The sequence below is a fragment of the Heliangelus exortis genome, chromosome 1 (genome assembly GCF_036169615.1).
Source record: "Heliangelus exortis chromosome 1, bHelExo1.hap1, whole genome shotgun sequence".
Classification (NCBI taxonomy): Eukaryota; Metazoa; Chordata; class Aves; order Apodiformes; family Trochilidae; genus Heliangelus; species Heliangelus exortis.
Window position 1 is genome coordinate 15780496 of NC_092422.1, and position 26826 is coordinate 15807321.

General features: G+C 37.7%; 1 protein-coding gene across 1 annotated transcript in view; it reads right to left on the bottom strand.

Moving 5' to 3' along the window:
• Positions 1-26826, bottom strand: part of CWF19L2 (CWF19 like cell cycle control factor 2) — a 64870-nt gene that overhangs the window by 26239 nt on the left and 11805 nt on the right. The window contains exons 5-10 of the mRNA XM_071734699.1: positions 26021-26140; positions 24431-24524; positions 23198-23313; positions 20997-21715; positions 16938-17034; positions 14134-14223 (exon numbers count right to left, since the gene is read on the bottom strand). Coding sequence (XP_071590800.1) covers positions 14134-14223; positions 16938-17034; positions 20997-21715; positions 23198-23313; positions 24431-24524; positions 26021-26140 — 1236 coding nt within the window. The remainder of the gene's footprint in view (positions 1-14133; positions 14224-16937; positions 17035-20996; positions 21716-23197; positions 23314-24430; positions 24525-26020; positions 26141-26826) is intronic.

Below are 26826 nucleotides of genomic sequence, written 5' to 3' on the forward strand. Positions count from 1 at the left end.
TCACATCTCGTTCTCCTTTTCTCCAAGCTGAAAAGCCCCAGCTCCCTCAGCCTTTCCTCATGAGGGAGATTTTTCACTCCCTTAATCATCTTGGCCACTCTGTACTGGACTCTTCCAAGCAGTTCCCTGTCCTTCTTGAACTGAGGGGCCCAGAACTGGGCACAAGATTGCAGACGAGGCCTCACCAGGGAAGAGCAGAAGGGAAGGAGAATCTCTCTCATCCTACTAAACCACCCCCTTTCTAACGCACCCCAGGATGCCATTGGCCTTCTTGGCCACAGGGGCCACATTGCTGGCTCATGGTCACCCCCAGGTCCTTTTCCCCTTTATTGCTCTCCAGCAGATCAGTCCGCAACCTGTCCTGGTACTTGGGGTTGTTCTTGTGCAGATGTAAGACTTTACACTTCTTCTTGTTGTAATTCATTGAATTTCTCCCTGCCCAACTCTCCAGCCTGTCTTGGTCCCTCTGAATGGCAGCACAGCCTTCTGGGGTGTCAGCCACTCCTCCCAGCTTTGTGTCATCAGAAAACTTGCTGAGAAGACACTGTCCCATCATCAAGTCATTGACAAAGATGTTGAACAAGAGTGGACCCAGCACTGATCCCTGGGGAACTCCACCAGTTACAGGTCTCCAGCTGATCACCACTCTTTGGCCTCTATTGTGTTTCCAGTTCTTAATCCATCTCACTGTGGATTTTTTTTATTCCACATTTCCTAAACTTGCTCATGAGGATATTATGGGAGACTGTGTCAAAAGCCTTGCTAAGGTCAAGATAGACTGCATCCACTGCTCTCCCTGCATCTACCCATTCAGTCACAACATCACAGAAGGCTATCAGATTAGTCAAGCATGATTTCCCCTTGCTGACTATTCCTGATAACATTCTTCTCTTCCATGTGCTTAGAGATGACCTCCAGAACGAGCCACTCGAATCATTTTTCCAGGGATGGAGGCAAGGCTGACTGGTCTGTAATTGTCTGGATCTTCCTTCTTGTCCCTTTTGAAGACTGGAGTGACACTGGCTTTCCTCCAGTTCTCTGGCACCTCTCCTGTTCACCATGATCTCTCAAAAATGATGGAGAGTGGCAGGGCAATAACATCAGCCAGCTCTCTCAACACTCTTGGGAGCAAGAAGGACTTAAAGACTTACCTAGGGATGATTTATGCAAATTGGAAATATGCAAGTTTATGGATCTATACAGCATCCATATATTGATTAAGCTGGCCAAGAGGTCTCTCCCTATCACATCTTAAAACCAGTGGTCATCAGTGAATGCCCCCGGAAAGAGATAAATGTGTATTCAGTCACCTTCAAAAACGTGAAGAAACACCTGAGAAAAACAGGTTGACCACCATCACCTCACACCTCAGAAAAATTACAGAACAAGACTTTATGAAAGCCCATTCCAAGCACAATAGCAGCAAGGTGACTGGGAAAATCCAACATGGATCCATGAATGGCAGATCATGCCTGATAAATCTGCCCTCTGTGGTGAGATGACTGGCTCAGTGCCCAAAGAAAGTTCCAGGAATCTCATTTATCTTGATGTCTGCAAGGTTTTCAGTGCAGTCCCACAGTATTGCTCTTTCTAAATTGGTGGGATGTGTAGGCTGCAGGATGGGTGAAATATTGTCCATATTACCAAGCTCAAAGAATCTGTACATCCTTTGAAGACTAACTGGCACTCCTCATGGTTTAACAAGTGCCTTGGTACAGATGCCATTCCTCTGGAGTTAATAGTGGGATTAACTCAGCTTCAGCACCCTGAACAAGGGAACAGAATGTGCTCCTAGCAAGTTTAGTGTGACAGCAAATAGATGGGACACCCACATTGCTGATACACCCAAGGGTAGGGTTGCCATTCAGAGGGAGCTGAACAAATGGAAGAATTGGCTGTCAGGAATCTCAAACAACTGCTGTGTCTTGCACATGGGGACAAACTTGTGCATTAGCAAAGACTGAAGACAGACTTGGGGGGGGGCAATGCTGAAGAAGAAAGATTTGGGATTCTTGATTGACACCAAGTCAAAACCTGAGCTTGTGAGCCAGGAAATCACATCCGGAACTCCTGTTATGCATCTTTTAGATTACACAAAGAAATGAGAACTCTAGATGTCAGAATTCTATTCTTAATCATGCACGTGAAACTTATTACACCAACTTACCACCCACAGAAGAATTGCAAAAAAAGTAATTTCAAAAGATCTCATAAACCAGAAAGATCAGAGGCAAATGGGCAACTGAAACAAGCTTACTACATTCATTCTACTGAAACTGCTCTAGATTTAGACAAAAAGCAGTAGAAAAACATTTTCAAATAACTCTATTTTTAATGATATAAGTATGTCATCTTCAAAAATGGTTGAGTGAAATAACAGTTTTGTCAAATAAAAAGTTATTATTTTTGCCCCCAATAAAACCAAACACAAATCTTTTTCTTCTAAACATATTTTCAGAATAACATCCTTTGCAATACTACCCAGAATTTTCTATTCTATATTTTAATATTCAGTGTTGTTACAGATACAAAACAGTCCTTAAGCAGACTTCCTGTGTTCATTGTATAGAACATAATACAACTACTTATTTACAATGGATGTAGAGCTTTGCAAGTCTCCACATTGCTTTTGCTTTCCTTCTAATCAACAGATACCAGCGAGATTTCTTTTATTCTTAGCAACAACCAGTTTGCTTACTGTTATTACAGGTTGTAACCTAGTTCCAATGAGACAGAGAGCAAAATGCACATCTTCCCAGCTATTTCACAATTAGTATTACCTGACAAAGCATGGAGACCTTTCTATGACCTCTGAGGCAAAAAAGATTACTATGTATTTTGGTTTTTCTTTAGGATGCTTTTTTTAACTGGTGTTAAGAGTTCAAAACTTCTAAACAGGAACTACCTGGTAAAAAAATAGTGCAAACTGAATCCTTTGATATACGTGTTTTATTTACACTGAATAAAACCAACGGGAAACTAAATGGTGTAATTTTCCTTTCATTTTCTCTGTCAGAATTCTGAACACGACTTGTTTTTGGCAAACTGGAGTTCACAAAATACCTAAATTAATAGAAGTCAGGACTCAACATTAGTCCTTTGGTTTGAGTTTTTAAAATTTCATTTCAAACATGAAGGGCAGATCACTACTGAAGAGGTACCACACACAGGATCCATGTCACAGCTTTCATAAGGATGCTATCAAAAGAAAAGTGCATGTCCCTTCTGCACTAATCTCTACTTCAGTTGAAGAGGGGGGGGAAGACAAAAAACACCAACAAAAAAACCTCCTACCTATGACTGACAGTTCTTCTGAGATTATTTTACAAAGAGGAAAACCAGAACAGCTATGCACACATTAAATGATGGATATTGGAAAGAAAAGTTCACAGAGTGGTCTGTACCATTACATATAAGATACTTATAGTAGTTAGAAGGTTAATATGAAAACTACTGATAATATTGATTTTACTTTATCAGAATCCAAAAAGTAAGCTGCCAATTGTCTGCTTGCAGTTCAGTCTATCTATCAGCCAGTGACAGGTGAAGGGATAGTAAATACATTATTACTTCTAATAAGAAGGATCCTTCCTTTATTATTCTTATAAGGATAGAGGAGAACCCTCAGTTTCCTTGTATAATAGAAACATTTTGCCAGATACTCTAAATCTCTATTATACTGGGCATCTTCAGAGTTGTAAGATGAGAAGCATATGCCTGCCTCAAGGAATTATCTGCAAGTGAGGTCATCTTAGTTTGGGTAGAAAATTTAACTCCAGAATTCCTAGTCTACCCTTCAGAGTTTAAGATCTTAGGGGAACCTGCATTTTTATCAGTGAAATTCTAAGTCATACCAAGCTATAGAATCACAGAATCATAAAACAGTGGGAAGGCATCTTTAAAGGTCATCTAGTCCTACCCCTCTGCAGTGAACAGGGACATCTTTAATTAGATCAGGTTGCTGAGAGCCCTGTCAAGCCTGATCTTGAATGTCTCTGGGGATGGGGCCTCCACCAGTGCTCTAGGAAGCCTCTTCCAGTGCTTCACCATCCTCACAGCAATGAACTTCCTAATCCCAAATCCAAACCTTCCCTGCTCTAGTTTAAGGCCATTGCCCCATATCCTATCACTGCATGCTCTTGTAAACAGTCCCTCCCCAGCTGCCTTGTAGGTCCCCTTCAGATACTGGAAGGTGACAACAAGGTGTCCCTGGAGTCTCCTCTGAGCATACTTCTTATGCTTCTGATTATGCCCCAAATACTCCAGTTTTGCCAGAGATGAATGGCTTAACATCAGTTGCATATTCAAACACAATCTGAATGCCTGGAGGCACATATCCCTAAGTGTTAACCCTGGTTCACTTACTTCAGATCCAGTGATCACCAATACTCTTTGAGTACATAAAAAAGGGCTGTGACCACAGATTTAATTCAGTATTTCCTTTTGTTAAAATTTTCTGGAGGAATAGAATTCACTCATTTAACTTCAATGCAGCTATCTCCTGTAACTTCTCTATCCACAAAGCAGAGAGAGAAGGAGGAGGTCTGGAAAACTTGTACAGCAGGAGTGAAGAAAAGACATGGAAGACTCATTAAGCCAGACAATTTATCTGCAGGTATGAAAACGCAGCATTATCACATAGCTTAGTGATAAAAGCACTCCCATGGATTCCAGTCTGTCAGAAAAAATACCAGGCAACAGAATGAATACATCCTTTCCCCAAATGACTACTTAAATACTTTATTACACCTCAGCTATTACAAATTCAACTCCTGAGTACTTACAGTTGCAGCTTACACTCTTTTTGTTAAGTACAGCAAAGTGCTGAGTACAGTTCCATATCAGTCCCTTTATGCACCCAGCCCTCAGTCTTCCCATACCTTCATCTGCTCCCACCAATGACCTTCTCATTTAGGATCAGAGTTACTACATTTTCAGTTTACACACATCCATTCAGATAACAGATGTCCTGCCAAGAGCCAGGGCACCTCAGTTCCCTTCAAAGCAGGGACAACAGTGCATTTGCATTTCATAGTGGTGATCTCATACCTAAATAAATATACACACACACATATGTATAATAAAAGGCAGAACTTCTTCACCAGAAAAAAAAAAAAAAAAAGAAAGAAAGAAAGAAAGAAAGAAAGAAAAGCCTGAATGTTTATTGATTACATTACAAAGATGTTTAGGTTGTTGGTTAGTTAAATTAGAGTAAATACTGGAGACATCACTAACTCTGGTGTTAATTTTGTCAAATCTTATAAACAGCATTAATCTCAATTTGAAGCTGTTTTCTACCAAATGATGTCTGCTCCCTACCTCCGAATGTAAATCTCATTTTGCAATGCAAGCCAAGATGTCCAGCCCTAGTCTGGCTCTAATAACATGATCTTTTCAAAGAATATGCCTACAGCACTATTTATTACAATCATCAGCCAGATACCTGCCTCAGCTGTTATTTTTTCACAAGGTAAGTTGTTTTCTCTCTATTGAGAGAGGGAGAAGAGGTGATTCATTACAACAGGGGAAAAAAGCCATGTGCCTCTACCTCAGAGTTGCCATGTGCTGAAAGTTAAAGCCTGCAGAGACAACCAGAGGAGGGACAACTCTTTTCATGTCAACACTATGCTGTTCAGAGAGACAAAGTTATCACTGTAGCATTGAGAGCACTATTAATTTGAGAGCACAGCAACAAAAAAATCAGCATTAGATGAGCAAAGAGCAACCAGGTGGAAAAAGAACAAGAGGGGAAAGAAGCAGGGTGAAAGCCACACTTATAAATGGGATGTAAATGCAAATGGAGTATTCTGGATATAATAACAAAGAGGTAACCAATGCAAGTTCCTGGGAAACTGTCTTTTCTTTCTGCATGTAAAAGCAAAACAAACAAAACCAAAAAATAATACCCAAACAAATACATAGCATCACCATGGTTTGGATCTCACAGCAAGATAGATTAAAATGGTCACAGGTCCTTAACATCAGTCCAGTATATATGGCTTTGATCTGGGTTTCTTACAATGGAAGAAAAGATTAAGGGAAGTATGAGCAAACTCCCACATTGGTTAAAAATTTAGTATTTCAAGAATCACAGAATGGTTTGGGTTGGAAGGGACCTCAAAGATAATCTAGTTCCAATCCCTCTGCATGGGGGGCAATGAAGGGACACCTTTCACTAGACCAGGTTGCTCAAGGTTGGTTGTTCAAGGCCATCGAACCTGGCCTTGAACACTTCCAGGGAGGGGGCAGGCACAATTTTCTTGAGCAACCTGTTCCAGTGTCTCACCACCCTCAAAATAATTTCTTCCTAATGTCTAACATAAATCTCTCCTCTTCATGCTTTAAACCATTTCCCCTTGACATCTCACTACACACCCATGTAAAAACCCAGCTTTCTTGTAGCTTTCCCTTTCAGATACTGGAACGCTGCTGTAAGGTCACCTCAGAGCCTCCTCTTCTCCATGCTGAACAACCCCAACTTCCATAAAGACTTTGTAAATATAATAATAAGCATCACTATTACAGCTTCAGCAGTTTCTCACTATAAGCATGGTGAGACACTGGCACAGGCTGCCCAGGAAGCTGTGAATGCTCCCTCCCTGGAAGTGTTCAAGGCCAGGTTGGATGGAGCTTTCAGCAGCCTAGTTTAGTGGGAGTATCCTGCCCATATCCCTCCATTCCTGGAACTAGATGATTTTTAAGGTCTCTCCCAATCCAAACTATACTATGATTAAGCTAATATAGCAATAGGATTCTTTAGAAAGTTTTCACAAGATCAGAAAGTTGGTTTGCCATCATCAGGACCTAACAGTGAGGAGAAGCATTAGAAAATGGAATGCAGTAACTATCTACATAAGCTTATCTTCATCAGAGTAATTTAAAAAAAAAAAAAAAACCAAAAGCCATGGGTATGTCAAAGACAAATGGACAAATGTAATACAATAACAAGAAGGTGGTAAGCAGAAATTCAGAATAGGTAAATAAAAACAGCATTTACTTAAGTAAATACAAAAAATTAGTTACAATATAAAAGTCCAGTGAAAGCAATGCAAGATGTTTAAAAAATGTTCTGGACTCACATACAGAACATAATGGAAAGTTAATATTGACAGTAAATAAACATCCATTCCAGACACCAGTGGAGAGCCCCACTCCACAGACATTAGTGTGATGCCCTTGAAAAAACTGCAAAAATGCCACATGCCAAAAATATGCAAGCCATGCTGCTTGTATCCCTTTATCCAGATGTGCTGGCCAAAAGCCAGATGTCTTGATTCCTTTTAGAAGCACGGTGTATAGTTTAACTGCCTGTCTGTATAAAATGCTTCTGCTTTATATTGTCAGCATTGGCTAATGAGACCTAACCCATGGTTACACTAAAGACCAGGTGGTCTCAACAGCCCTCTGCTATTCAAAATCTCCTCTTAAAACCTAATTTTGAACACAGTAATTGTGCTTTAATGCTTAAATATACTAAACACATTGTTAATTCACAATTTACTCTTTCGTAATTGGTTTTACATGTAAATTATTTAAAATCCAAAAAAAGGTCTAATGCCATCTGTTTACTAAAGCTGTGCAAGGACCAAGAGAAGCACCAGCTTTTCAGGAACAGTTTTGTTCATGTTTGTTCTTGATGCAGGGATGTAAAATTTGTTATGAAAAACAGAAAACAGAATTCACTCTGAGCAAAGAGTGGTAAGGTATCACAGAATCATAAAATACTAGTTCGGGAGGGAACAAAGAATCATCTGGTCCAACCTTTCTTGGTAAAAGCACTGTCTAGACAAGATGGCCCAGCATCCTGCCCTGTGGATGCTCAGAAGCACCAAATGTTGGGGAATCCACCACTTCCCAGGGGAGATTATTTCAAGGATTCTTTTTTTCACTGTGAAAAACACATCAGTAAAAATATGCAGATACTCTGTGATTCTAGTGTTAGGAGAAAAAGCCAGAAAAGCTGCCATCATCAACTGCAAAAGTGCTGCATGGCACACAGAAAGGGCTTTTGCTTCCAGCATCAAAGCATACTCCAGAGCTTTTGTATTATCCGTTTGAATTCTTAAGAAGTTTAACTCACTACCCTTTTATACCTCTTATATGTACCTAAAACAGTAAGATATTTCAGAGCATTTAGTTGCTCACACTAATTTCTCCAGTACTTCTTAATTGCAAAAGCCAATTTCCTATAAATTAAATTCAGGAAGGTAAGACAGTTTGTCTTCTTGTCTTATAAATAATTGTTTAATCTTCCCTTACTGCCATCAACAAGAGTGTTCAGAAAATACACTCCTCAGAAACTGCTATTATTTTAATAAGTATCTACTAATGATGTTAAAGCTGTTCTGCAAAAGTATGCTCACTTTACTACTCTCTGTTCCAGTTAGACCTACTCAGTTCTTTGGACAGCAAACAGAAACTTTTGCTGAAGAACGAATGTCACAGCCATCCTGCAGACAGGAGTCAAGTGTGATAGAACAGCAGGAATTAGAAATTATGATGAGTTGAAAACATCTGAAAATAAACAGGTCAAAAGCCATCTGTCCCTGTATCTCCCCACCATCTGAAATTCTAAACAAAACCACAGATTTTTATTGTGCACTTAGCAAGGATCATTAAGCCCCAGCATTCTAGTTTTCATACAAGTCTCTCAACTATGATTTCTGAGAGGCAGTTTTAGATATGTTTTAATTAATTTGTATATATTGTATGTCTAAAAGCATTAGTGCAACTGTATTTAAGTTCTGCATTGAGTATGTCACAATAAAAGGTGACCTTAGCATGTGCATTACAGGTAAATTTTGACAACTAAGTATTTTTACTGAAATAAAATATCTGTGTTTATAGTCTCAATTCCAAAACGTATAATTAAACATGCTGGCATACCTGCAATTTTGAGTGTTAATTTTCAGAACGATTTGGAAGGGTTTTTTTGTTTGGCATTGGCTATTGGTATTGGTTGTTTTTTTTAAAGAAAAACAAAAAAAACACAACACATCCGAAGTCAGAAGTACTGATTATTTTTCTTCTTTCTTTCACTTCCTATTCCAAAGTATTAATCACTGTCTAAATTGTACATGTATACATACACAAATACACATGCAAACACACACAAACACATCACTTTACTTTTAGATATCTAGCTCTTTTTCCAAAGAAACCACTGTCATTTTAATCTATTTTTGAAAAGGCCAATCTTGAAAACATGGAAAATAAAGAAACATTCTCATTTTCCCCCATTATTTTTACTGGAAACAATAAAATATTATTTCAATTGATTCCTTCCAGCTACTCCTAATGTTATATGGTTTACTCATTTTAGGATAATAACTGCTGCAGATAATTTCTCTGTATAAGGACCCAGCATGTTACATCCTGTCTCTCTAAAAGCAGAGCTATACATAATACATGCTAAAGATGGTATTTTATTATTAATAGGATTTGAGATAAGACAAGTTGTTCTATCCAGTTTCCTTTCTGAAAAACAGTTAAATGTTAATTCTTTGAAAAGAACAAGAAAAAATAATCCATTTATACTTAGCTAGTCTCCCCAGAATTCTCTCAGCTTTTAATGTAATGCATCTCAAGAATCCAAATTAAACATCAGACCTTCAATGCATCAAAATCTGTGTTCAGATGTAGTCTATAGGAGGAGGTGTTAGAAACCTAATAATCCTTGCTATTTATAATCAGGAAGAATAATTACATTTAAAAAGCACAATCATTTGAAGTGTGTGAAGCTGTTGATATTATGAAGGTTTTCACTAAAAGATGAGACCTACTTATGCCATAAAACTTGCTAAATTAACTTTTCTTTGCATTATAAACCTCCTCCACCTGAAATGCACAAGCAGTGGAACACTTACATAGGCACTTACATGCACTCTTACATAGGCAAAAGGAAGCCTAGAAGTTTTTTCTCCTTTAAAGCAGTTTCGTGTCTATCTCAACCACTGTTTTATTCCTTATGTTTAAAATATATTATAAATGAACCACACTAGACTGAAGGCTGATGTACTTTCATTAAAAATTCAGTTATTCAAATGAGCATTTGCTATGCTGAAGCCATATGTGTTTTCCTTAATATTACTCAAATGCATGGCAGAAAAGGCTGTATTAGTTTCTCTCTACTTTTTCAGATTTTTACTCTCTTATTTTAAATGCTCTGTCATATTTTATCCTCTACCATGCCATTTTCCTTAAAACACCACCCTCTACCTTTCATTCAATTTTGTATTGATTTTGTGTTTTAAACACAATTCATCATTATTAAGAACTGTCTCTATCAATCCCTCAGCAGAGACAACTTTCTGGCTCCTGCATACTGATCAAGCATTATGGAACCCAGTAAACAGGCTCAGCATTGAGAAGGGTTTTTTTTTCTTATAGGTCATACTCCATTTGGAATTGAAAACAGCTTTAAAAGATGCATACATTTATATGTCATTCAGCCACCATCCTGAACTGAGTCTAGATTTCCTTATTTTTGTATCAGGTCAATGTGTTTCCTAATTAACAACATAAACAGAATTAAGTTAGCCTGTAACAGCACAAAACAAACTGGTTTCCCCTTAGCAGATTTGACTTAAGGTCTTATGTAGGGCCTCTATTGACAGAATTAAGATAAGAGATGGGGAAAGTCTGAAGAAAAAAAAATTGAAAAGGCAAAGCACACAAATAACGCACATCATAAATTATTTAGAATCAGAAAGAGCGCTTTCTACACACAGATTCACACACAAAAGCAGCGACATTGATGGCTCCGGACAAATGGAAAACTAGTAACAAAATGGTCTTAGAAGGATCTGTACACTTGGTGCAATGTATCAGCTGATAACTGTTTTTTAAACACCAAGCATCAGCATTTGAAGCCTCCACTTCAAAACCACCATTCTGGGGTTGTTTGGGGTAGAATTCCTGTCTAAATCGAAGGAACTACAAATGCCAGGTTTGCCTCTATTCTCACAAGCAAACAAATAAAATGAGGATTTATGCTACCACTTCTTGATCCTTTCAGTCTGTAGTTTCTTGATCACTTTAAGGCAGAATAAACCAGCACTGCTGTCAAAAGAATTGATCCTATCCTCCATAAAAACCCCAGCCACCCATGCACAGCTCTTTATACTAGCACAAGATTTCATTCAGTCACACAGTGAACTGAATTGGGAAATTGATCCATGTTCGATTAATCAAGAAGAAAAAAAACCTTCCTAGGGAGATGCACTGAGAATTGCCTTCACTGCTTCCTGATCTATCCTCCCAATTCTCCCAACAGAAGTGAAAATAAGGCAAAAACTGTGTTTCAGGAACTTTCAGCATGAAGTTGGCCATACTGCTCCAAAGAACCAGAGACAGACCCGCCTGAAACAAAATGCTTCCTGTGTTATTGGTAGTGGAAGCAAAGCTACCAAACTTTGGGATCAGTGGGACACCCATTTGGAAAACCACTTCTGTGAAAACTGCTTCAGGTACCTTACTTGCAATAGAGCTGCCTGAATCGATTGAGACTGTCACTTAGGTGGTCAGTGTTATAGAATGACTGATTTGTGCAGTATCAAACCACAAACCTGCCTCTCTTGACTTATGAGATCATTTTCAAACATCTGGGTTGTTCAGACATAAAATGTGACACAATTGGCCCTTGATACACAGGAGTACCCAACTCATTTTACCTGCACCCCAATATTCCAAAATCAGTTTGAAGCTGTAAAACCAGGAAGCCTACCACAGGGACAGGACTAAGGACAGAAAACTGTGAGTTTTGCTGGACTGCTCACACTCAAAAGACACCTAATGCAGGCTAGAAGCAGCCATGAAAGAAGGACAGGCAAGGAATACTCATGAAGACAAGACATCAAGCCTCTAAACTGTACAGGAAGACCTGCAGTCTTTGAAAGCAGACCCTGGCAGTAATTTAAACCTGAGTGACTTCAAGTAAACTTCAAGGTTTCCACCATGGTTTGAGGAGTCTGCCAATTTACTGATTTGCCTAAGAAGCTGAGCAACTTCACAGCAAGTCATAGAGAGAGTGATACTGTCCTGGCACGGTCCAGCTCAGGAAGGAACCACTTGTAGAACTACAGATCTCATCTGTGTTGTACCTGTAAGGGACTATTTGCATTGGTGAAACATGGAAAGTCCAAAACAGAAAAACACTCTCAACAGAAAGTTCCCACAAACTAGAAACTGTTCCTGCAGGACAGATTGACTCTAACACAAAAAATAAGCATTCTGAGATGAACAGACCTAAAACTAAGATTGAGCTCCTATGTCTAGAATTATGTAAGCAGCTGATCTTGAGGTTCAGAGAAAGCCAATGCAGAAGTCACAAGGGCAGACATTTTGCATCCAAGCTCCTTCAAAGGGTAAAGAGCCTTGTTTTTAAAGGCCTTCGGTTTTCCAAAGCAGCTTATATCAATCACAAGTCTAAAGTGGTCAGTGGGGCCTTAGTCAAGCTCCCACAGATGAGGAAGCAAAAGAGGGAACAGACAAGGGATATTCACAACTTTTTTCCCGTATTTAAACAGAACACAGGACAAGGAGTGGACATGCCCTGTAAGTCCCCAGGCCCAGCTTGAGTAAATACACAAGATTGTGAGGACAGGCATGCAAATGATAAAAAAAAAGTCATAGCTATCTTATAGCATATTCATGAACAGAAATTAATAAGCCAAGCCCTTTGAGACTTTAGGGCAGCAAGATGGTATTTCTAATCTAGCCAAGTCTTTAATACACCTTCCTTTTTTTGTAAGGCCCCTCCTGGACTGTTCCTTCTGAGTCCCTAAACTCCTGCATCACTGAGCCTGGTGTTTCTACGTGTAGGGAAGAACCTCTGTGCTGCAGAGCAGCCTATCATTTAATAAGAGCACAGTGGCAAGACAAATTGCCCTCAGGGTGAAGAGAGGCCTCATTGTATGTTTTCACTTTTTTTTTTATTATTATTTTTTCATTCTGAAGATTCAAGTTGCATTTACATTTGAAATTTTTGCAAACACTACATGGTGTTAGTTTTTAAAAATCCTTTAATTAAAAATTAAGATAAAAATCAGACTTTGGTTAAGATTAAGGCTGATCAAAATTGTTATTCATGACTCAGTTTCTCAGGAACATGTCTTGATCAGCATTTCTGAAGGCAACCCATATTATAACACTCCACTTTCCAATTTTAAAATCTGAAAGGATTTTTTCCTGTGTAATTACACAACTCCAATCTCCTTTATTCATTTTTTTTGCATATTCATGAAAAATACAGCTAAAAACTGCACTGAAACTGTCTAACAACACAGAGCTTTTGTAATCTTAAATTCTTGTGATTCAAGAACCGAGGACTTTATAGTTCACTACAATTGTCACAATGTTGTCAGCAAGAGGCCACACATTAACTTCCAGTTCTGTCTTCTAAAGATGAGAGATACACCAGTCAATGTATGAGGTCTGAGATGAAGCCTTTTAAAAAAATTATTAGTGGCTGCAAGACAGCAAACTCTGCTGTCTTGCAGCTGAATTTTCACTATGGAATTGGGATGGAATTGTAGAAGAAGATTAGTTTTTGCCTAATGGTCTCCTCTCCATCATGAAGACATAATTCATAAATTAAGATACTCACCCTCTTACATTGTAGCTATATTAAAGCTGGCATCGAAAGAGATTACTAGAATTTTCTTGAATATCATCCTTTAAAATGAATGTATGAATTGCCTGCTTCTTCAGGAGACATCAGTCATGTAACAGCCACCACCAAACCCTAACAAGCTCAGCAAGATGCAGATCACCTGGTTTGGTGCTATGCTAGTCAAGGCTGAGCTTGACGGGCAGAACAGCCTAGGTGTCAGGCCACAAGCTCTAGGTCTCCTGGGCAAAGAGTCAACAATGGCACGTATCAGTTTTACTTTTAATGGAAGATGTGATATTTTTAGAAGTGATATACCAGTAAAAAACCCTATGGAAGCCGCTGGAGTACAATGGAGGAAGTTCTGTTTACCACCAAAGCACAGAATTTCATTTAAGCAGTAACTCATCTAAGGCCTCACTTTGTAATTTTCCTCAGTATGTTACATGTTATTTGTTATTCAGCTGCTACCTGTATTACATCATTGCGTTAGAACAAAGAAAAGAAGAATATTTTCCTCTTACCTCTCTGCCAGACTTTGCTGGAATCTGCCCTTGAGTGTCCCTCAGCTTGCGTGCACTCTCAAGTTCTGCTTGAAGTTTTGAAGCCAACTCCTTCAAAGAAAGTGGTAGCAGTCCATTAGTTTAACCATTTAAGGCTTTTCTAGACTTTTGTATTAGAATTGACTATTCATTCCATTTCTCTATGTTTTGGTATCTTTTTTAAAATCTAATGACACAAAAGACAAAAGTAAACATGCCGATATAGTTCACATAATTCTTTAATGGAGCCAAAATGAAAAAACGTTCAGAGGCACCTAAAGCAGAGATACTGTTGTAAAACTGTTGCCACAAAACCACCAGAAAAATTATGCAAAAACATTATTCCATTCTATTAATATAAATGCTTTGTGTAGCTAATCACAGATACTATGCATATAGGAAGCTATAAAACCCACCAGGTGTACAACCTTTCCAGGTTAAGGTACATATCCTTTTATTTATTTATATATACACACACATGCACACCATGTGCCTAGGGAAATACCTCTTACACAAGTTTGCTATGCAGTTTCACATCTCTCTACACCAGATACCCAACTTTGGCACTTAAGATTTTACTTTAGGTATGAAAATGGGCAAGAAGTGGAAAAATCAGAACTGTTTACAGTCTTGTGTAATTATTTTTGGTACTCCTGCTCTCTCATTGATCTCTTTATTAAATAAATACAAGCATTTTAGAATATCTTGATTTATTAAGAATTGCCAGGTGACCAGCTAACAACCTATAAGAAATACAACCTTTTATACTCTCACCACTTCACCAGTTTCATTGATTGGACTCCAACAATCAAGCCTATACTTGTCACTCCAAAATTAAGCCATGTGATCAGTGCCAAGCAGCAAGTCATTAACAAAAACAGATTTGGAATTCAGTTGTCCCACATGATGAACCTTGAGGTCCAGCCACCAGGACATGCTGAGACATAAACATCTGTTCTGGTGTATGGGGATGAACCTGTTTTATCAAGCTGCATTTTACATATGATCAGAGAAAGTCCATGTAAAAATATCCCAAGAGTAATAAGGCAAAGATTAGTTATTTTATTATTTATATTGTCCTTGGGTTCTGTTTTTGTTTTGTAATTGGGTCCATTCAAACTGCTCACCTAGAAAAAATGTACATATAAAATTAACAGTAAAATTGTAATCTTTGCTGCTACATGATTTTGGCCAAAGCAGACCAAAATGATAGAATAATAAAACAACCACACTCCTCACAGAACACCTGTATATTTTTATTCAAATTACTCTAATTTGATTCTTGTCAAGTTGAGAAGAAAAAACCCAGACTTGTACTCTAACTTTTATTTGGACACTGCTATTGAAGTTGAGCGCTAAAGAAAAGAAAAAAAAAAGGTTTAAAGCTTTAAGAATTTAGTCTTCAGAAAACTTTTCCATCTCCAGTACTTTATTCCAACCAGTGTCTAGCTAGCTTCAATCATTTCCCCCTGCAGGAAAATGTCTTAGGAGTATCTTCAGTGACTAACACCAGTCTCTCCCAAACCTATCATAGAATTACGTTCATAAATATATTTAATATAAAATCGTTTTCAAAAGAAAACATCTATAACATGGACACTTTCTTCTAATAAAATTTAAATTACCAGATATTGGCTTTGATAAAGATCAATACCATGCCCTAGTCCAGCAATGAATTTGTATGCCAAGTATCCTAAAACTTGCTACAAATCAAAAAATCAGCATCTCTCAGGAAATATTAACTTGGCACCTGAAGTTGTAACATGCCTTATTTATAAGCTCTTAGTGGCACAGGTTTTAGTGGAACTGTCACAAGAGGCAAGGTAAACAGGTGCATTAAAAACTAGTTTTTAAAAGAAAATGCAAAGGCCTATAGTGGCAAAATTCACTTCTAAAACCATTATTTTAGTATATCCTTCAAACATTTCAGCAAGATTTCCTGAAGAGCAGCTATTCAGAGCAAGCACTTGTAAAACACAGTTTAAAAGCTAACAGACTATGACCTTGTTATAATTGAAACTTCCAGGCAGTACTACTGAATACAATTAACTCACTGCAGCTACACCTAATGAAATAAAATTAAAAATATACAATTCCAGAATTTAGAAGGTTCCAAATAAGTGAAATTATTGATCCTTCAGGCTGCTGTCTGAAACAAGCCTCCAAAACCAATGTTAAACAGGCAGCTGTTTATCTCAGCTGCACCCAGGGTCACCCAGGGCAGACATTTTGTGAAACTGAGCACAAAGCTTTGCACAGCTGTTCTCACTGCAGAGCTGGATGCAGCAGCCCATGTTGCTCCTTTCACTTTTATACCCATATCATAATTAATAATTATGTTTATATGGCAGAGCTATGGACCACAAGCATCTAACTGTGACAAAGCTGATGAAATAACAAGGGCTCCATACGCTGTCTACCTTGTAACACAGACAGGGAGCTTTCTAGTTTCTATTAAGCAGGGAATAGGTGAAAAGACATTAAATTCTATTGAAAAAAAAAAAAAAAAGAAAAACACAGTAAAAATGTTTTTGCACATGCAGCCTTGCCTACAAAAACTGGGGACCTGAATAATCTGTTCTAGTCTATGAACCATTGTATTTAAAGCAGAACGTACAGTAGAAGCAGTATCTTCAAATCCTACCTGATGAAATTTTGGAGGACTTTATTTGCTTGAATCAATACCTTCTTTTTTAACAATAAAAACAAACAAACAAACAAACAAAATCACAGTGATCCTAAAAGAAAAATTGCAGGAAATCATGACAATTTCTCTAAAATATTACCGTGTCCCCCATGAGTTCTGCTTTCACAATCCTTGCTCCCAGTTTGTTCATCTCCTCTTCACTGAGGACCCGAGGTGGCTCATCTTTCCATGTAGGTCTGTAAAAACAGCAGCAGCACTGAACCCATAGAAAAACTGTGTAGTATTCACCTCTGCAATTAAGTATTAGATGCCTACCATACCAGTATGTACACACATTATAAAAATAATTGATAACAATATATTAATATATTTGCAGTCAGAAGTTGCCAAGGACTCTGAAACCAAAAAGCTTGAATAACATTTCTATGAGATATGTTTCCTTTTACTTTTGAGATCAATTAAAATCAAAAGCAATATCTACAAAATATTTCTCAGCATGTAAAAACAGTCAAGAGCCAACAGCAGGTATATGCAGAAAAAAGAGCCAGGAAAAGATGAGCAGAAAGAATAATTTAAACCCACCCTTCCTTGCAATCTTTGTTTCTAAAGATGTTATGTACAGTATGGTAAAGTTTCCACAGAAAATTAACTAGTACAATTTTTAAAATATGATGTCTTTCTCAAGAAGCTACAGTGAGTAATAAAACTATCTTAATTTTAATATTAAAAGGTTGGTGTATGATAGTAAATAACATCTCTAAGAATTATTTCAAAGCACCATCAAACAAGTATGGCTCTTTTTTCCTCAAAGTTTAGGACAGGCTAAAACAAACTAACTCTGCCAGTAAAACATTTAACACAAGATAGAGACATAAGAAAACAATTATGATGCTGGTCCCCTCTATTAAAAGGGAGAGAGAAAATTCAGTTACCACTTGTTAGAACCTGTAGGATTTGAAGAACATGAGAACTTTAAAGATGGTATCATCTTTAACTGCCAGAGTTACTTTTACCCAGGTTACTTTTATCTGTCCAATCTAAAACCCAAAAATTCTGCAGAAATATTTATATTAACTTAATCATAAACAGAACCTTCAAAGATTAATTTCTCAGTCCTCCTTGAACTGTATTTTTCAAAACAAGGCAGACTATTTCAGTAAAGGGAACAAGAGATGTTTATTACTTCACACAAGGGGGTTTTTAATTGACATTAGTGCCTGAACCATCACTTGAACTTTTTGAGACAAGAGACATTGCTTAGTTTTGCTTTTTATCTTGTCTCAAACTCTGAGGCAGTAACATTAGTAAGTGGGTTTCAGTCAACAGTAGCTGGATGGACTTTTCCTCTGGGGAGATCCCCAGGACATCTAATCAGCATTTTTAATTAATCTGTGCCATAATTGTCCAAAACACTTTGATTTATAGGCTGAAGAAACTCTCTTGGTGTTTTAGAAGGGGTAAAATTTAAAGGGTACATTGTCAGCATGAGAGATGAGGAACTGACCTAGCAACACCCTTTAATCCAAGCCCTCATGTCAATAAGGATTTACTTTTTTTTTTCTGACTGACTGAACACCACTGAAAGCATACAAGTACCATAAGAAATTTTGGGAAGAAGAAGAAGAAAGTAGTTGCATATAAATTATTCCCAACACATAACTTCCCCACAAACCTGAAATGTTCTAAGAGTCTGAATTTTACACAAAATTCTACAAAGGCAATTCCCACCAAAGGAAACAGGAAGACAGGTCATACACTATCTCAAACACACAGCAGCTGAAGAGTTAAAGAGTCAACCTTGAAGACCTTGGAAATAAATAAATCCATAAAAGGACCATATATGGTTTTCAAGGCTGAAGTTATCTCCACTGCACTATAAAATCAGGTCAATAATTGTACTGGCTAAGAAACAGAATTAAAATATCAAAAAATATGAACAATCAGGTTTAACAGCACTAAAACAGAAAACATATGCAAAAGATAATATCAGCTATATTGTTTTTAAGTTTAGCTCTCTTTTGTGAGAAAAAGAGTTATATTTTCTATCATAATTGAATTATTTGAACTTGAATAAGAAAACCACTTCCATATACAATCTAGTTTCCCCAAATTTGCAGCTCTGTCCAGTTACAATTAAGATTGGTCTTATTACATGCAGTGATGAAAAGCTAAAAGATTCAGGTTTTGTACTTGCAATAAAAAAGTTATTCACCCTTAATTAAAAAAAAAGATAAAAAATAAGAGTAGTTGCTTATTTTAAGAGGACAACAACGAGGCAATGATACCACTAACTTCTACTCAATAATACATGCTCTGCTAGATCTGGCTGGGATGGAGTTTGTTCTTCACTGCAGCTCATATGCTGCTGTGCTTATGGCTTAACCAGTGACAGTGTTGGTAACACTCCAGTGTTTCAGCTGCTGCTGGCCAGTGCTTACACAGCCTCAAAGCTTTCTCTCTTTCTCATTCTGCACTCCCAGCAAGTAGGCTGGCAAGAGGCTGGGAGGGGACACAGCCAGGACAGCAGACCCAGCCTGGCCAAAGAGCTGTCCCATGCCCCATAACACCACGCTCAGCAGCACAAGCTGGGGAGTGCAGTCTTCCCAAAGCAGCTGCTGCTCAAGGACTGGTTTGGCATCAGTCTGCCCTGGGAGGTAGTGAGTCACTGACTGCCTTTGCACCACTTGTTTTTGTCTCCTTCCTTCCTTTGTTAAACTGCCTTTATCTAATATTTGAGTTTTTTCTCTCTTTTGCTCTTCTGATTCCTTCTGCAGGAGCAGGAATGAGTAAACAGCTGGGTACACTCTAAGGTGCATGATGAGGGTAACACACCACACACACAAAGATTGATTTCTCATTTTCCAGCAAAACAACACCTAGGTAAACTGCAAAGTAAAGCAAGACATGAGAAACACTCACGAAGAACTTCCTATAGTGGCTACAAACTATTCATGCCAGAATTGGGAACTACTATTGACATGATGTATATTCAAAACACATGCTTTTAATTAAATAATCAAATTTATTTATTTATTTAGCTAAGTGAACACCATGCAAACAGTTTCTCCTCCAGATATCAAAGGAAAAGTAAATTTAGCAAGTAAATCTGGAAAAAATACACAACTTATATGTGATAAAGAACTAAGTGGACTAAGCTGCCTGTTTCTGGTTAGACATGCTGTACTCATTTAATGTACAAAATTTTTTTAAGGTATTGTTTTGTTATTAGAATCCAACAATTACACATTAATTATTCTGCTATGAAGTTTTTAACACAAATAACTGACAAACATGTAAGAAAGAGGGAATTAGACATGATCATATTTCAACAAATGCTGTTTCTAACTCAATCATATCATCCTTCTCATATACTCCAAGCAAAAACAGTTGTCCAGCTTCCCAAGCAAATAAATAACACCATGCTGACTCTAAAATACTTCTGAACTTATGTACCTATTATTGAGAAGATCTGAAGGAAAGCATGCACAGGAATAACCACACTACTGATAAAACTGGATGAACCAGCCAAGCTGGTAATACTGGAGAACAAGTGGCCCAGAGTAGAGCAAAAGCTCTGTTGTTTTCTGACCACCTCTCCTTACTACTGTGCATTGTCTTTCAAAAAGTAAGTGTGGCAAACTGAAAGTCCAACCATGTATTAGTTTGCATTTCCCTTCTCATTCCTATTCATCTTTTCTCTTTTACATAGAAAAAGCACTTTTCTAATCAATACCTTCTACTATTTTTCATATGTTGCTACTTTAGCACAAGCTCATCTCACAGGTGCCAGACCTATGCCTGCAGTATTACTTCAGTCTTCCACCACCATTTTCTAACATTTCAAGTTTGTTTTAAGTTACTGCTTATAAATTCAACAACAGTTAAGATATTGGTTTTTGCAGGGTTTTTTTGCCTAAGAGGCTAATTTTACTGCAGTGTGAATTAACATTAGAAAGAAAGAGAAAATAATCTATCATTAGCAATTCTAAAATATGCTGAGAAGACAGGGCAAGCAGGGGCTGTCAACGACTTGTAGGGGGGCTCTGTTTGAGCAGCCCCTAACTGGGAGGCTCCCCCTAACTGAAGAAATCTCGTATTATTATATCTAATACTGCTACAAAGAATACAAAGTTTCCAGCATATTTTGCCATGAAAAATAACAACAAACAAAAGACAAGTAAAGATGCTTGTAAAATACCTAGAACATGAGGTTTTACTGTCAGGTAACATTTCTTTCTTCTCAGGGATATCACTTGGGTACTCCTGTCGTGACTTCTCTTTTTCATCACTTGGAGTTCTTTCCCAGCTACTGTCATTAACCTGTTCCCTACTACCTGATGATTTTTGATCAGACATAAATTTCTCACTGTTATCTTGTCTGTGTGTTTTGGTCCACAGTTCAGCATCCTCACTAGGTTTTTGGAAACGGCTGCTCAAAGAGCTATGAACAGGCAGTTTGGAAGAGGATTGCTGTGACTTGCAGTCTCTAGATGCACTGTAAGATGGGGAGTCATCTTCAGAGGGCTTCAGAAATTTGTGTTTCACGTTGCTTAGAGATGAACTCCTTTCCAGACCTTGTCTTCCATTGGAGTGTTTTTCAGCTTTGGAGCTGTAGCCTCTCAATACTGAGTCAGTGCTGCTGTGTCCACATCCTTGGTCTTCTCTTGACACATCTCTTCTGTAACCTTTGTCTTCTTGCGTCCATCCCTTGCCATACTTCTCCCTAGTATAGCCCCCAAACACGTTCCTGTTTCTGTCACCATCATCTCGTGTCTCCTTTCTCATATGCTGTTCTTTTCTCTCTTTCTCACTTTCTGAATAATCACTTTTCTTCCACCTTTCATTTCTATAATAATTTTCTTTTCTGGGTGCAACTTTTTCAGCTTCTTCTAATCGCGACTGAAATATCTCCATTGACTACAAGAAAAAAAAAAAAAGTGATACTGCTTTTAAGATCATGGGCTATTGTGAAGCTCCCTACTAAGTATTACAAGAAAGGCACCAACCTGTGAGAATGAGTCACCATGCAAAGGGCAAGTCAGAAGCCATGAAGTGAAAAGAAAGAGCAGTACAAAAAGGGGAAGTTAGAGCTTCATTTTTAAGATGCTCTGTTGGGAAGGCTTTCTGATGCTTTCTCTTGGACTATTTCTAACTTTCATTCCATGGCTCCAAAGTGCTAAAGCACTCCTGGGAACAGAGATGAGAGCCTTAGAACTGTCTCCTCCTGGCAACCTGGAGCTTAGGGGCTTCAGCTACCATGAAAAGCTTTATCTTACTCACAAACTTTGCACTTATGCTCACCATATGCTCAGCTGCTGTAGAACCAATGGATGATCTGACTAAACTATTTTACAGCCTAGTTAAACTCAAGAGTGGGTTCAAAATATTTAGCTTTAAACAGCATTTGTCCAGAAAGCCAGAGAAGGGGGTCCAAATCCTCTATCAAGCAACTATGCAAAGTGTGGATTGTTCCTCTTCCCAATTGTGAGCTAAATTAAAAGCCACTACTTTTTTTTTTTTTCTTTCTTTTTTCTAAAAACATAACATACTAAAGAAAATCAGGCAGGGATGTCTTTTTTAATCGCTATCCTGTACTTCAGCAGCCAGACTGGTTGAACTTCAGGTTCCTGGGAAAGATTCTTTACCATCACTGGAACTGGGTAATTTCTACCAGCACTGACCACGTTACTTTGATCACTCAGGAGTCACTAAAATTCAATTCAAAAACAATAGTATGAAGTTGTACTGTCTTACCCAAGATTTCCACAACCAAACAAACCTAACCAAAAAAACCACAGAAAATTCAAATGTTTCTTTGGTTGTGGAAATCTTGGATAAGACAGTATGACTGTGGCCAAAATTTAACAGCCCACACCTCTGACCAGTACTTTTAAAGGGAGTAGTATAATATGTGGGGGTAGGCTTAGAGACTTATTGTTGTTGAAAGTAAGCAGATTTCTCAGAATATCTGGACTGAGCAGATCACAAGTGGCCAGCAGATTTGTATTTTGGTAAAGCTCCCCAAGTTACCTTAGCATTATTATTACCCACAACATATAATACTATCTGCTATGGGCAGGAGAAAAAAATACATCTTCCAGTATATACCCTGGAGGCAATCAGATAGTTTGTAAATGGGATCATTTGAACTTCCTTATGTAGAAGACAAGTATTTTAAATTTTTCTATTGGAACCCATATATTAAAAGAAAATTTAACAATATAGATAGATATAAAAGGCTGGGTAGCTTTAAACTCTTCCTCACTTGAAAGAAGCGTTACAGGCTGTTGTTTCCTGCTTCTTTCCTTATGTCTTACACTAGACATTAGGTATTGGTGTATTTACATCAAAGTAACCTATTTCAAGCATTTATTACTATGAAAAAGATTTAATCCTTACCCCATATCTCTCAGCTACAATGTCCTCAAAATTTCGTTTCTCTCTCTCGGCCTGCTCCTTCATCCTTTGGTATGATTTTCGTAGCCAACTTAATCCAGCATCTTCTACCACAGTAACTAAAGTAGAAAACAATGAACTTAAGTTTTATATCTCAGTAGTTATTCCTGTTCAACACTACTCTGTATGTGACATTAAGCCTTCACCTAAACTTAATGCAAAAATTGAAGGGATGCAAAAGAAAAATAGAAATAATATGACAATTACATGTTCTTATATCTAATGCTGGATGTATCTCAGAATGCCACTAATTTAATTTAAGCTTCTCCATTTTACCACAGAACACAACAAGCAGTTTCCAAGACAGGAGTAGCATATGAAAAGCTGGGGCTAGTTACAAAATTAAATAATTACAATTTGCATTTCTTGTGTTCATTCTTTGGCGCACCCCTCACATAAAAATAAGTGTATTCCCCTTCTCAAAAAATTTATAAGCAACCCACAGCTTGCCCTGTGACAAGCTAGAAGAAGTCCTAACATTATGGACACATACTCACTGTCACCTCTTAGGGATCACTGATCCCTGTGACTTGTAAAAAGCAGACATGAGGCTATTGGTGTGCAGGACAGACTGTTCAAAAGGAAAAGCTCCCTAGCAGAAAAGCCAGGGACCCTACCACTCTCCATTGACAGAATATCAAAACACCTTTTTTTATCACATCATAACTATTTCATGACATTATGAGAAATGTTTTTCTAACTGCTCTTGCTGGAAATAGGCAGCATAAACCTAGGGTAAAGAGAGAAGTGAAAAGGTTACAGAAATAGTATTTTTCACAAACTGCATCTATAATGTACTTCATTTAAATGTGACTCAGACTTCTGCGGCTGAATATTTTAAAACTATAATGTGTGTAATGGAGTGAAAGGAACCACATGAGATTACAACAATTTATCTTGCCTTGGTTAAATCATGCTTTCCTTTAACTAGTTCAAAATTGAGAATTTATGTAAAGATACTGAAGGTCAAATCAGTCAATATTATAAGCAAGTGAAGAGAAATTCTGCAAAACAACATACTACTGTATTATTCCAGTACTCATTTACTGAATTTTTACCCGAAGTTTATTTCACTGCATAATCTCTTTACATTAACATTAGTAGCAACTTTTTAGCAACACAGAGGGCAGACCCTGGAGACAGAAATTACAAATTATTACAATAAATTGTCATTACCTTTCTTAACTGAAGCTGCTTCATCCTTCTCTGGTGGCAAACCTGTACCACCATCTTTCCAATAGGGATTGAGTTCTCTTTCAGACAGCACGGCCTAAATCAGAAATAGTTTTAGTGTGTGTATAGCTTGTATTTTATAGAACATTCAATACATTTTGTGAGACTTGAGTGTGGGAATCTCACTTGTGCTATCCAAGGACAGGTAAAAATAAACATAACTCTTCACCCCAAGTCAGAGCTCTCAGACATTCTCAGTTGACACCCATACTACGCAGAAACAGCTTTACTGTTTGGCTTCACTGCCAGCCTAGCAGTAAAATGCACTTGCAGCTGAAGCAGTGCTGTTTTGACAGCTCTTTTTACATCATGTTACTGCTTTTCACCCTCAAACTAGATCACTTATTGTGATTTTGTCAGCTGGCTTCTCAAGGAGCAAGCAAGAAAGTCCACTGGAGAAAAACATTGATCAGGCATTCTGGCAATGACAAAATTTTGAATTTTTCTGTCATCAACTCATCACCACCAATGGCATGCTACATTCATCTGTTGTACATATTGGTTCATCTTTCAAAGAAAGGACAGACATTCTGGTGTAGAAAACACAAAAGTATAAGCCTGTGTGGAAAGCAAGTGAATGAGTAGAAGAGTCTCTAAAAAGTACGACCTTCTAGGACTAAGAATGCATTGTCATCAACAATGCTGACATTCTTGTGACTCAAGATCTCCTCATTAAACAGTCCTTCAACAGTTTGGAAGAAAATGTTACATGGGGAGAAAAGCAAAAAGATTAATCCCTTCTCAAAAGACAAGAACTGAAGGGTCACATCCTACACAAGAAGAGCAATGCAGGTGAATCTGCTTCCTAACCACAACACAACCAACTGTAAACCCTAACAGCAGGAAGTGGCCTGCTGTGGATGTGAGGACAAGTAAATATTGGACACTGATCGGCAACAATGTTCTCAGATTCAACTACACTGCACTTTAGAAGCTGAATGAACGAATGAAGTAGCCATCAACTGCACAGTGAAGCTATCTAATTTAATTTAATGACAGCAACCCCTTCCCCAGCTGGACCCTGATCCACCCACGTGTTCACACCCTACTGTAGCTCAAGAGACAGAGCAGCAGCTCTGAATTCTTTATTCAGGGGGAAAAAAAAAAAGCCTCAACACCCTATGCTTTAACACAGAAACATAGGCAAGCTTTTATCACACAAAACTGGGGTGCTCCTTTCACACACACCATGGGAAAGGCAGCCAGACCAATAGTCTGTCATTGTTATTAAGTGTAACATCTCACACTCAGAAACATTTCAAGTACTGCAGAAGACAGTACTAACAAAACAGGAATTCTCCTTACCTAGAAGATAGTGTAAACGCTTCTCTGTGCAAGCTAAACCTGATGCATGAACTATTCCCACCCCAAACAGGACAAATAATTGATCACTTTAATTAAAATGACTATCACACACCACATCAGGCATTAGTTTGAAAACTAGACAAACAGTTACACATTTGAGCCAATTAGTTCATTCACAGCAAATTTAGTAATATGTAGAAAAAAAGTTGATATATTAATTCCTCCTACCTGCTCAAGTTCTTGAGCCTTCTGTCGTTCCAATATTTTTTCTTTGTGCCTTTCACTTTTAGCAGCAGCTGCTGATGTGGTTTTCAATGACATGAAGTCTAAATTCATCCATTCTTCTCTCTTTAAAATAAACCCAAAGAACCAGTGTTCATATTTCTAACAAAAGCAGGGGTTAGGTACAAAATGAACCAATGCAACTACTGATGAAATGCTTGTTAAAGCAAACAGTATAGGTTTCATGTTCCTCAAAAGTATAGGTTTTCTGAAGACATATTAAATACTTTAATGAAAAGCAAATACTATCTTAAGAACCCCAAACTTACAATTTTTTAATGTTCCCTTACTCAAATAAATTTCTCACATGACTTTCTGTAATTTGAAACACATTTTCATGTTGTAATTTAGGACACTAGGTTAACATGCAAACTGGATAGACTGCTTATTATTTGCTAAAATGAACACTGTACATCTAGACCAATTCCTTTTCATCTCACCAATTCATGACCTCTTACATCTCTTCTAGTACCTCTTACATCTCTTCATCTTTATATCTAAGTACAACAGAAGCTAAAATCCACTGAACTGTAGAATAGCTACCAAAATTAGGCAGAAAAAATAACATATCTAGTCAAGAGCTTTAAGTTGACCTAATGAAGAAAATCAAGCTAAATTGCTACAGCATCAAAACATGGTGAGAGGAATTGGTACTAGGCAACATGAAGTATAGTGCATTGTTAAAACACTAGGTAATACCTAGTAGAGAAACCTTCCAGTGAATTAAATGTAACATTTACCTAGCTATGCAA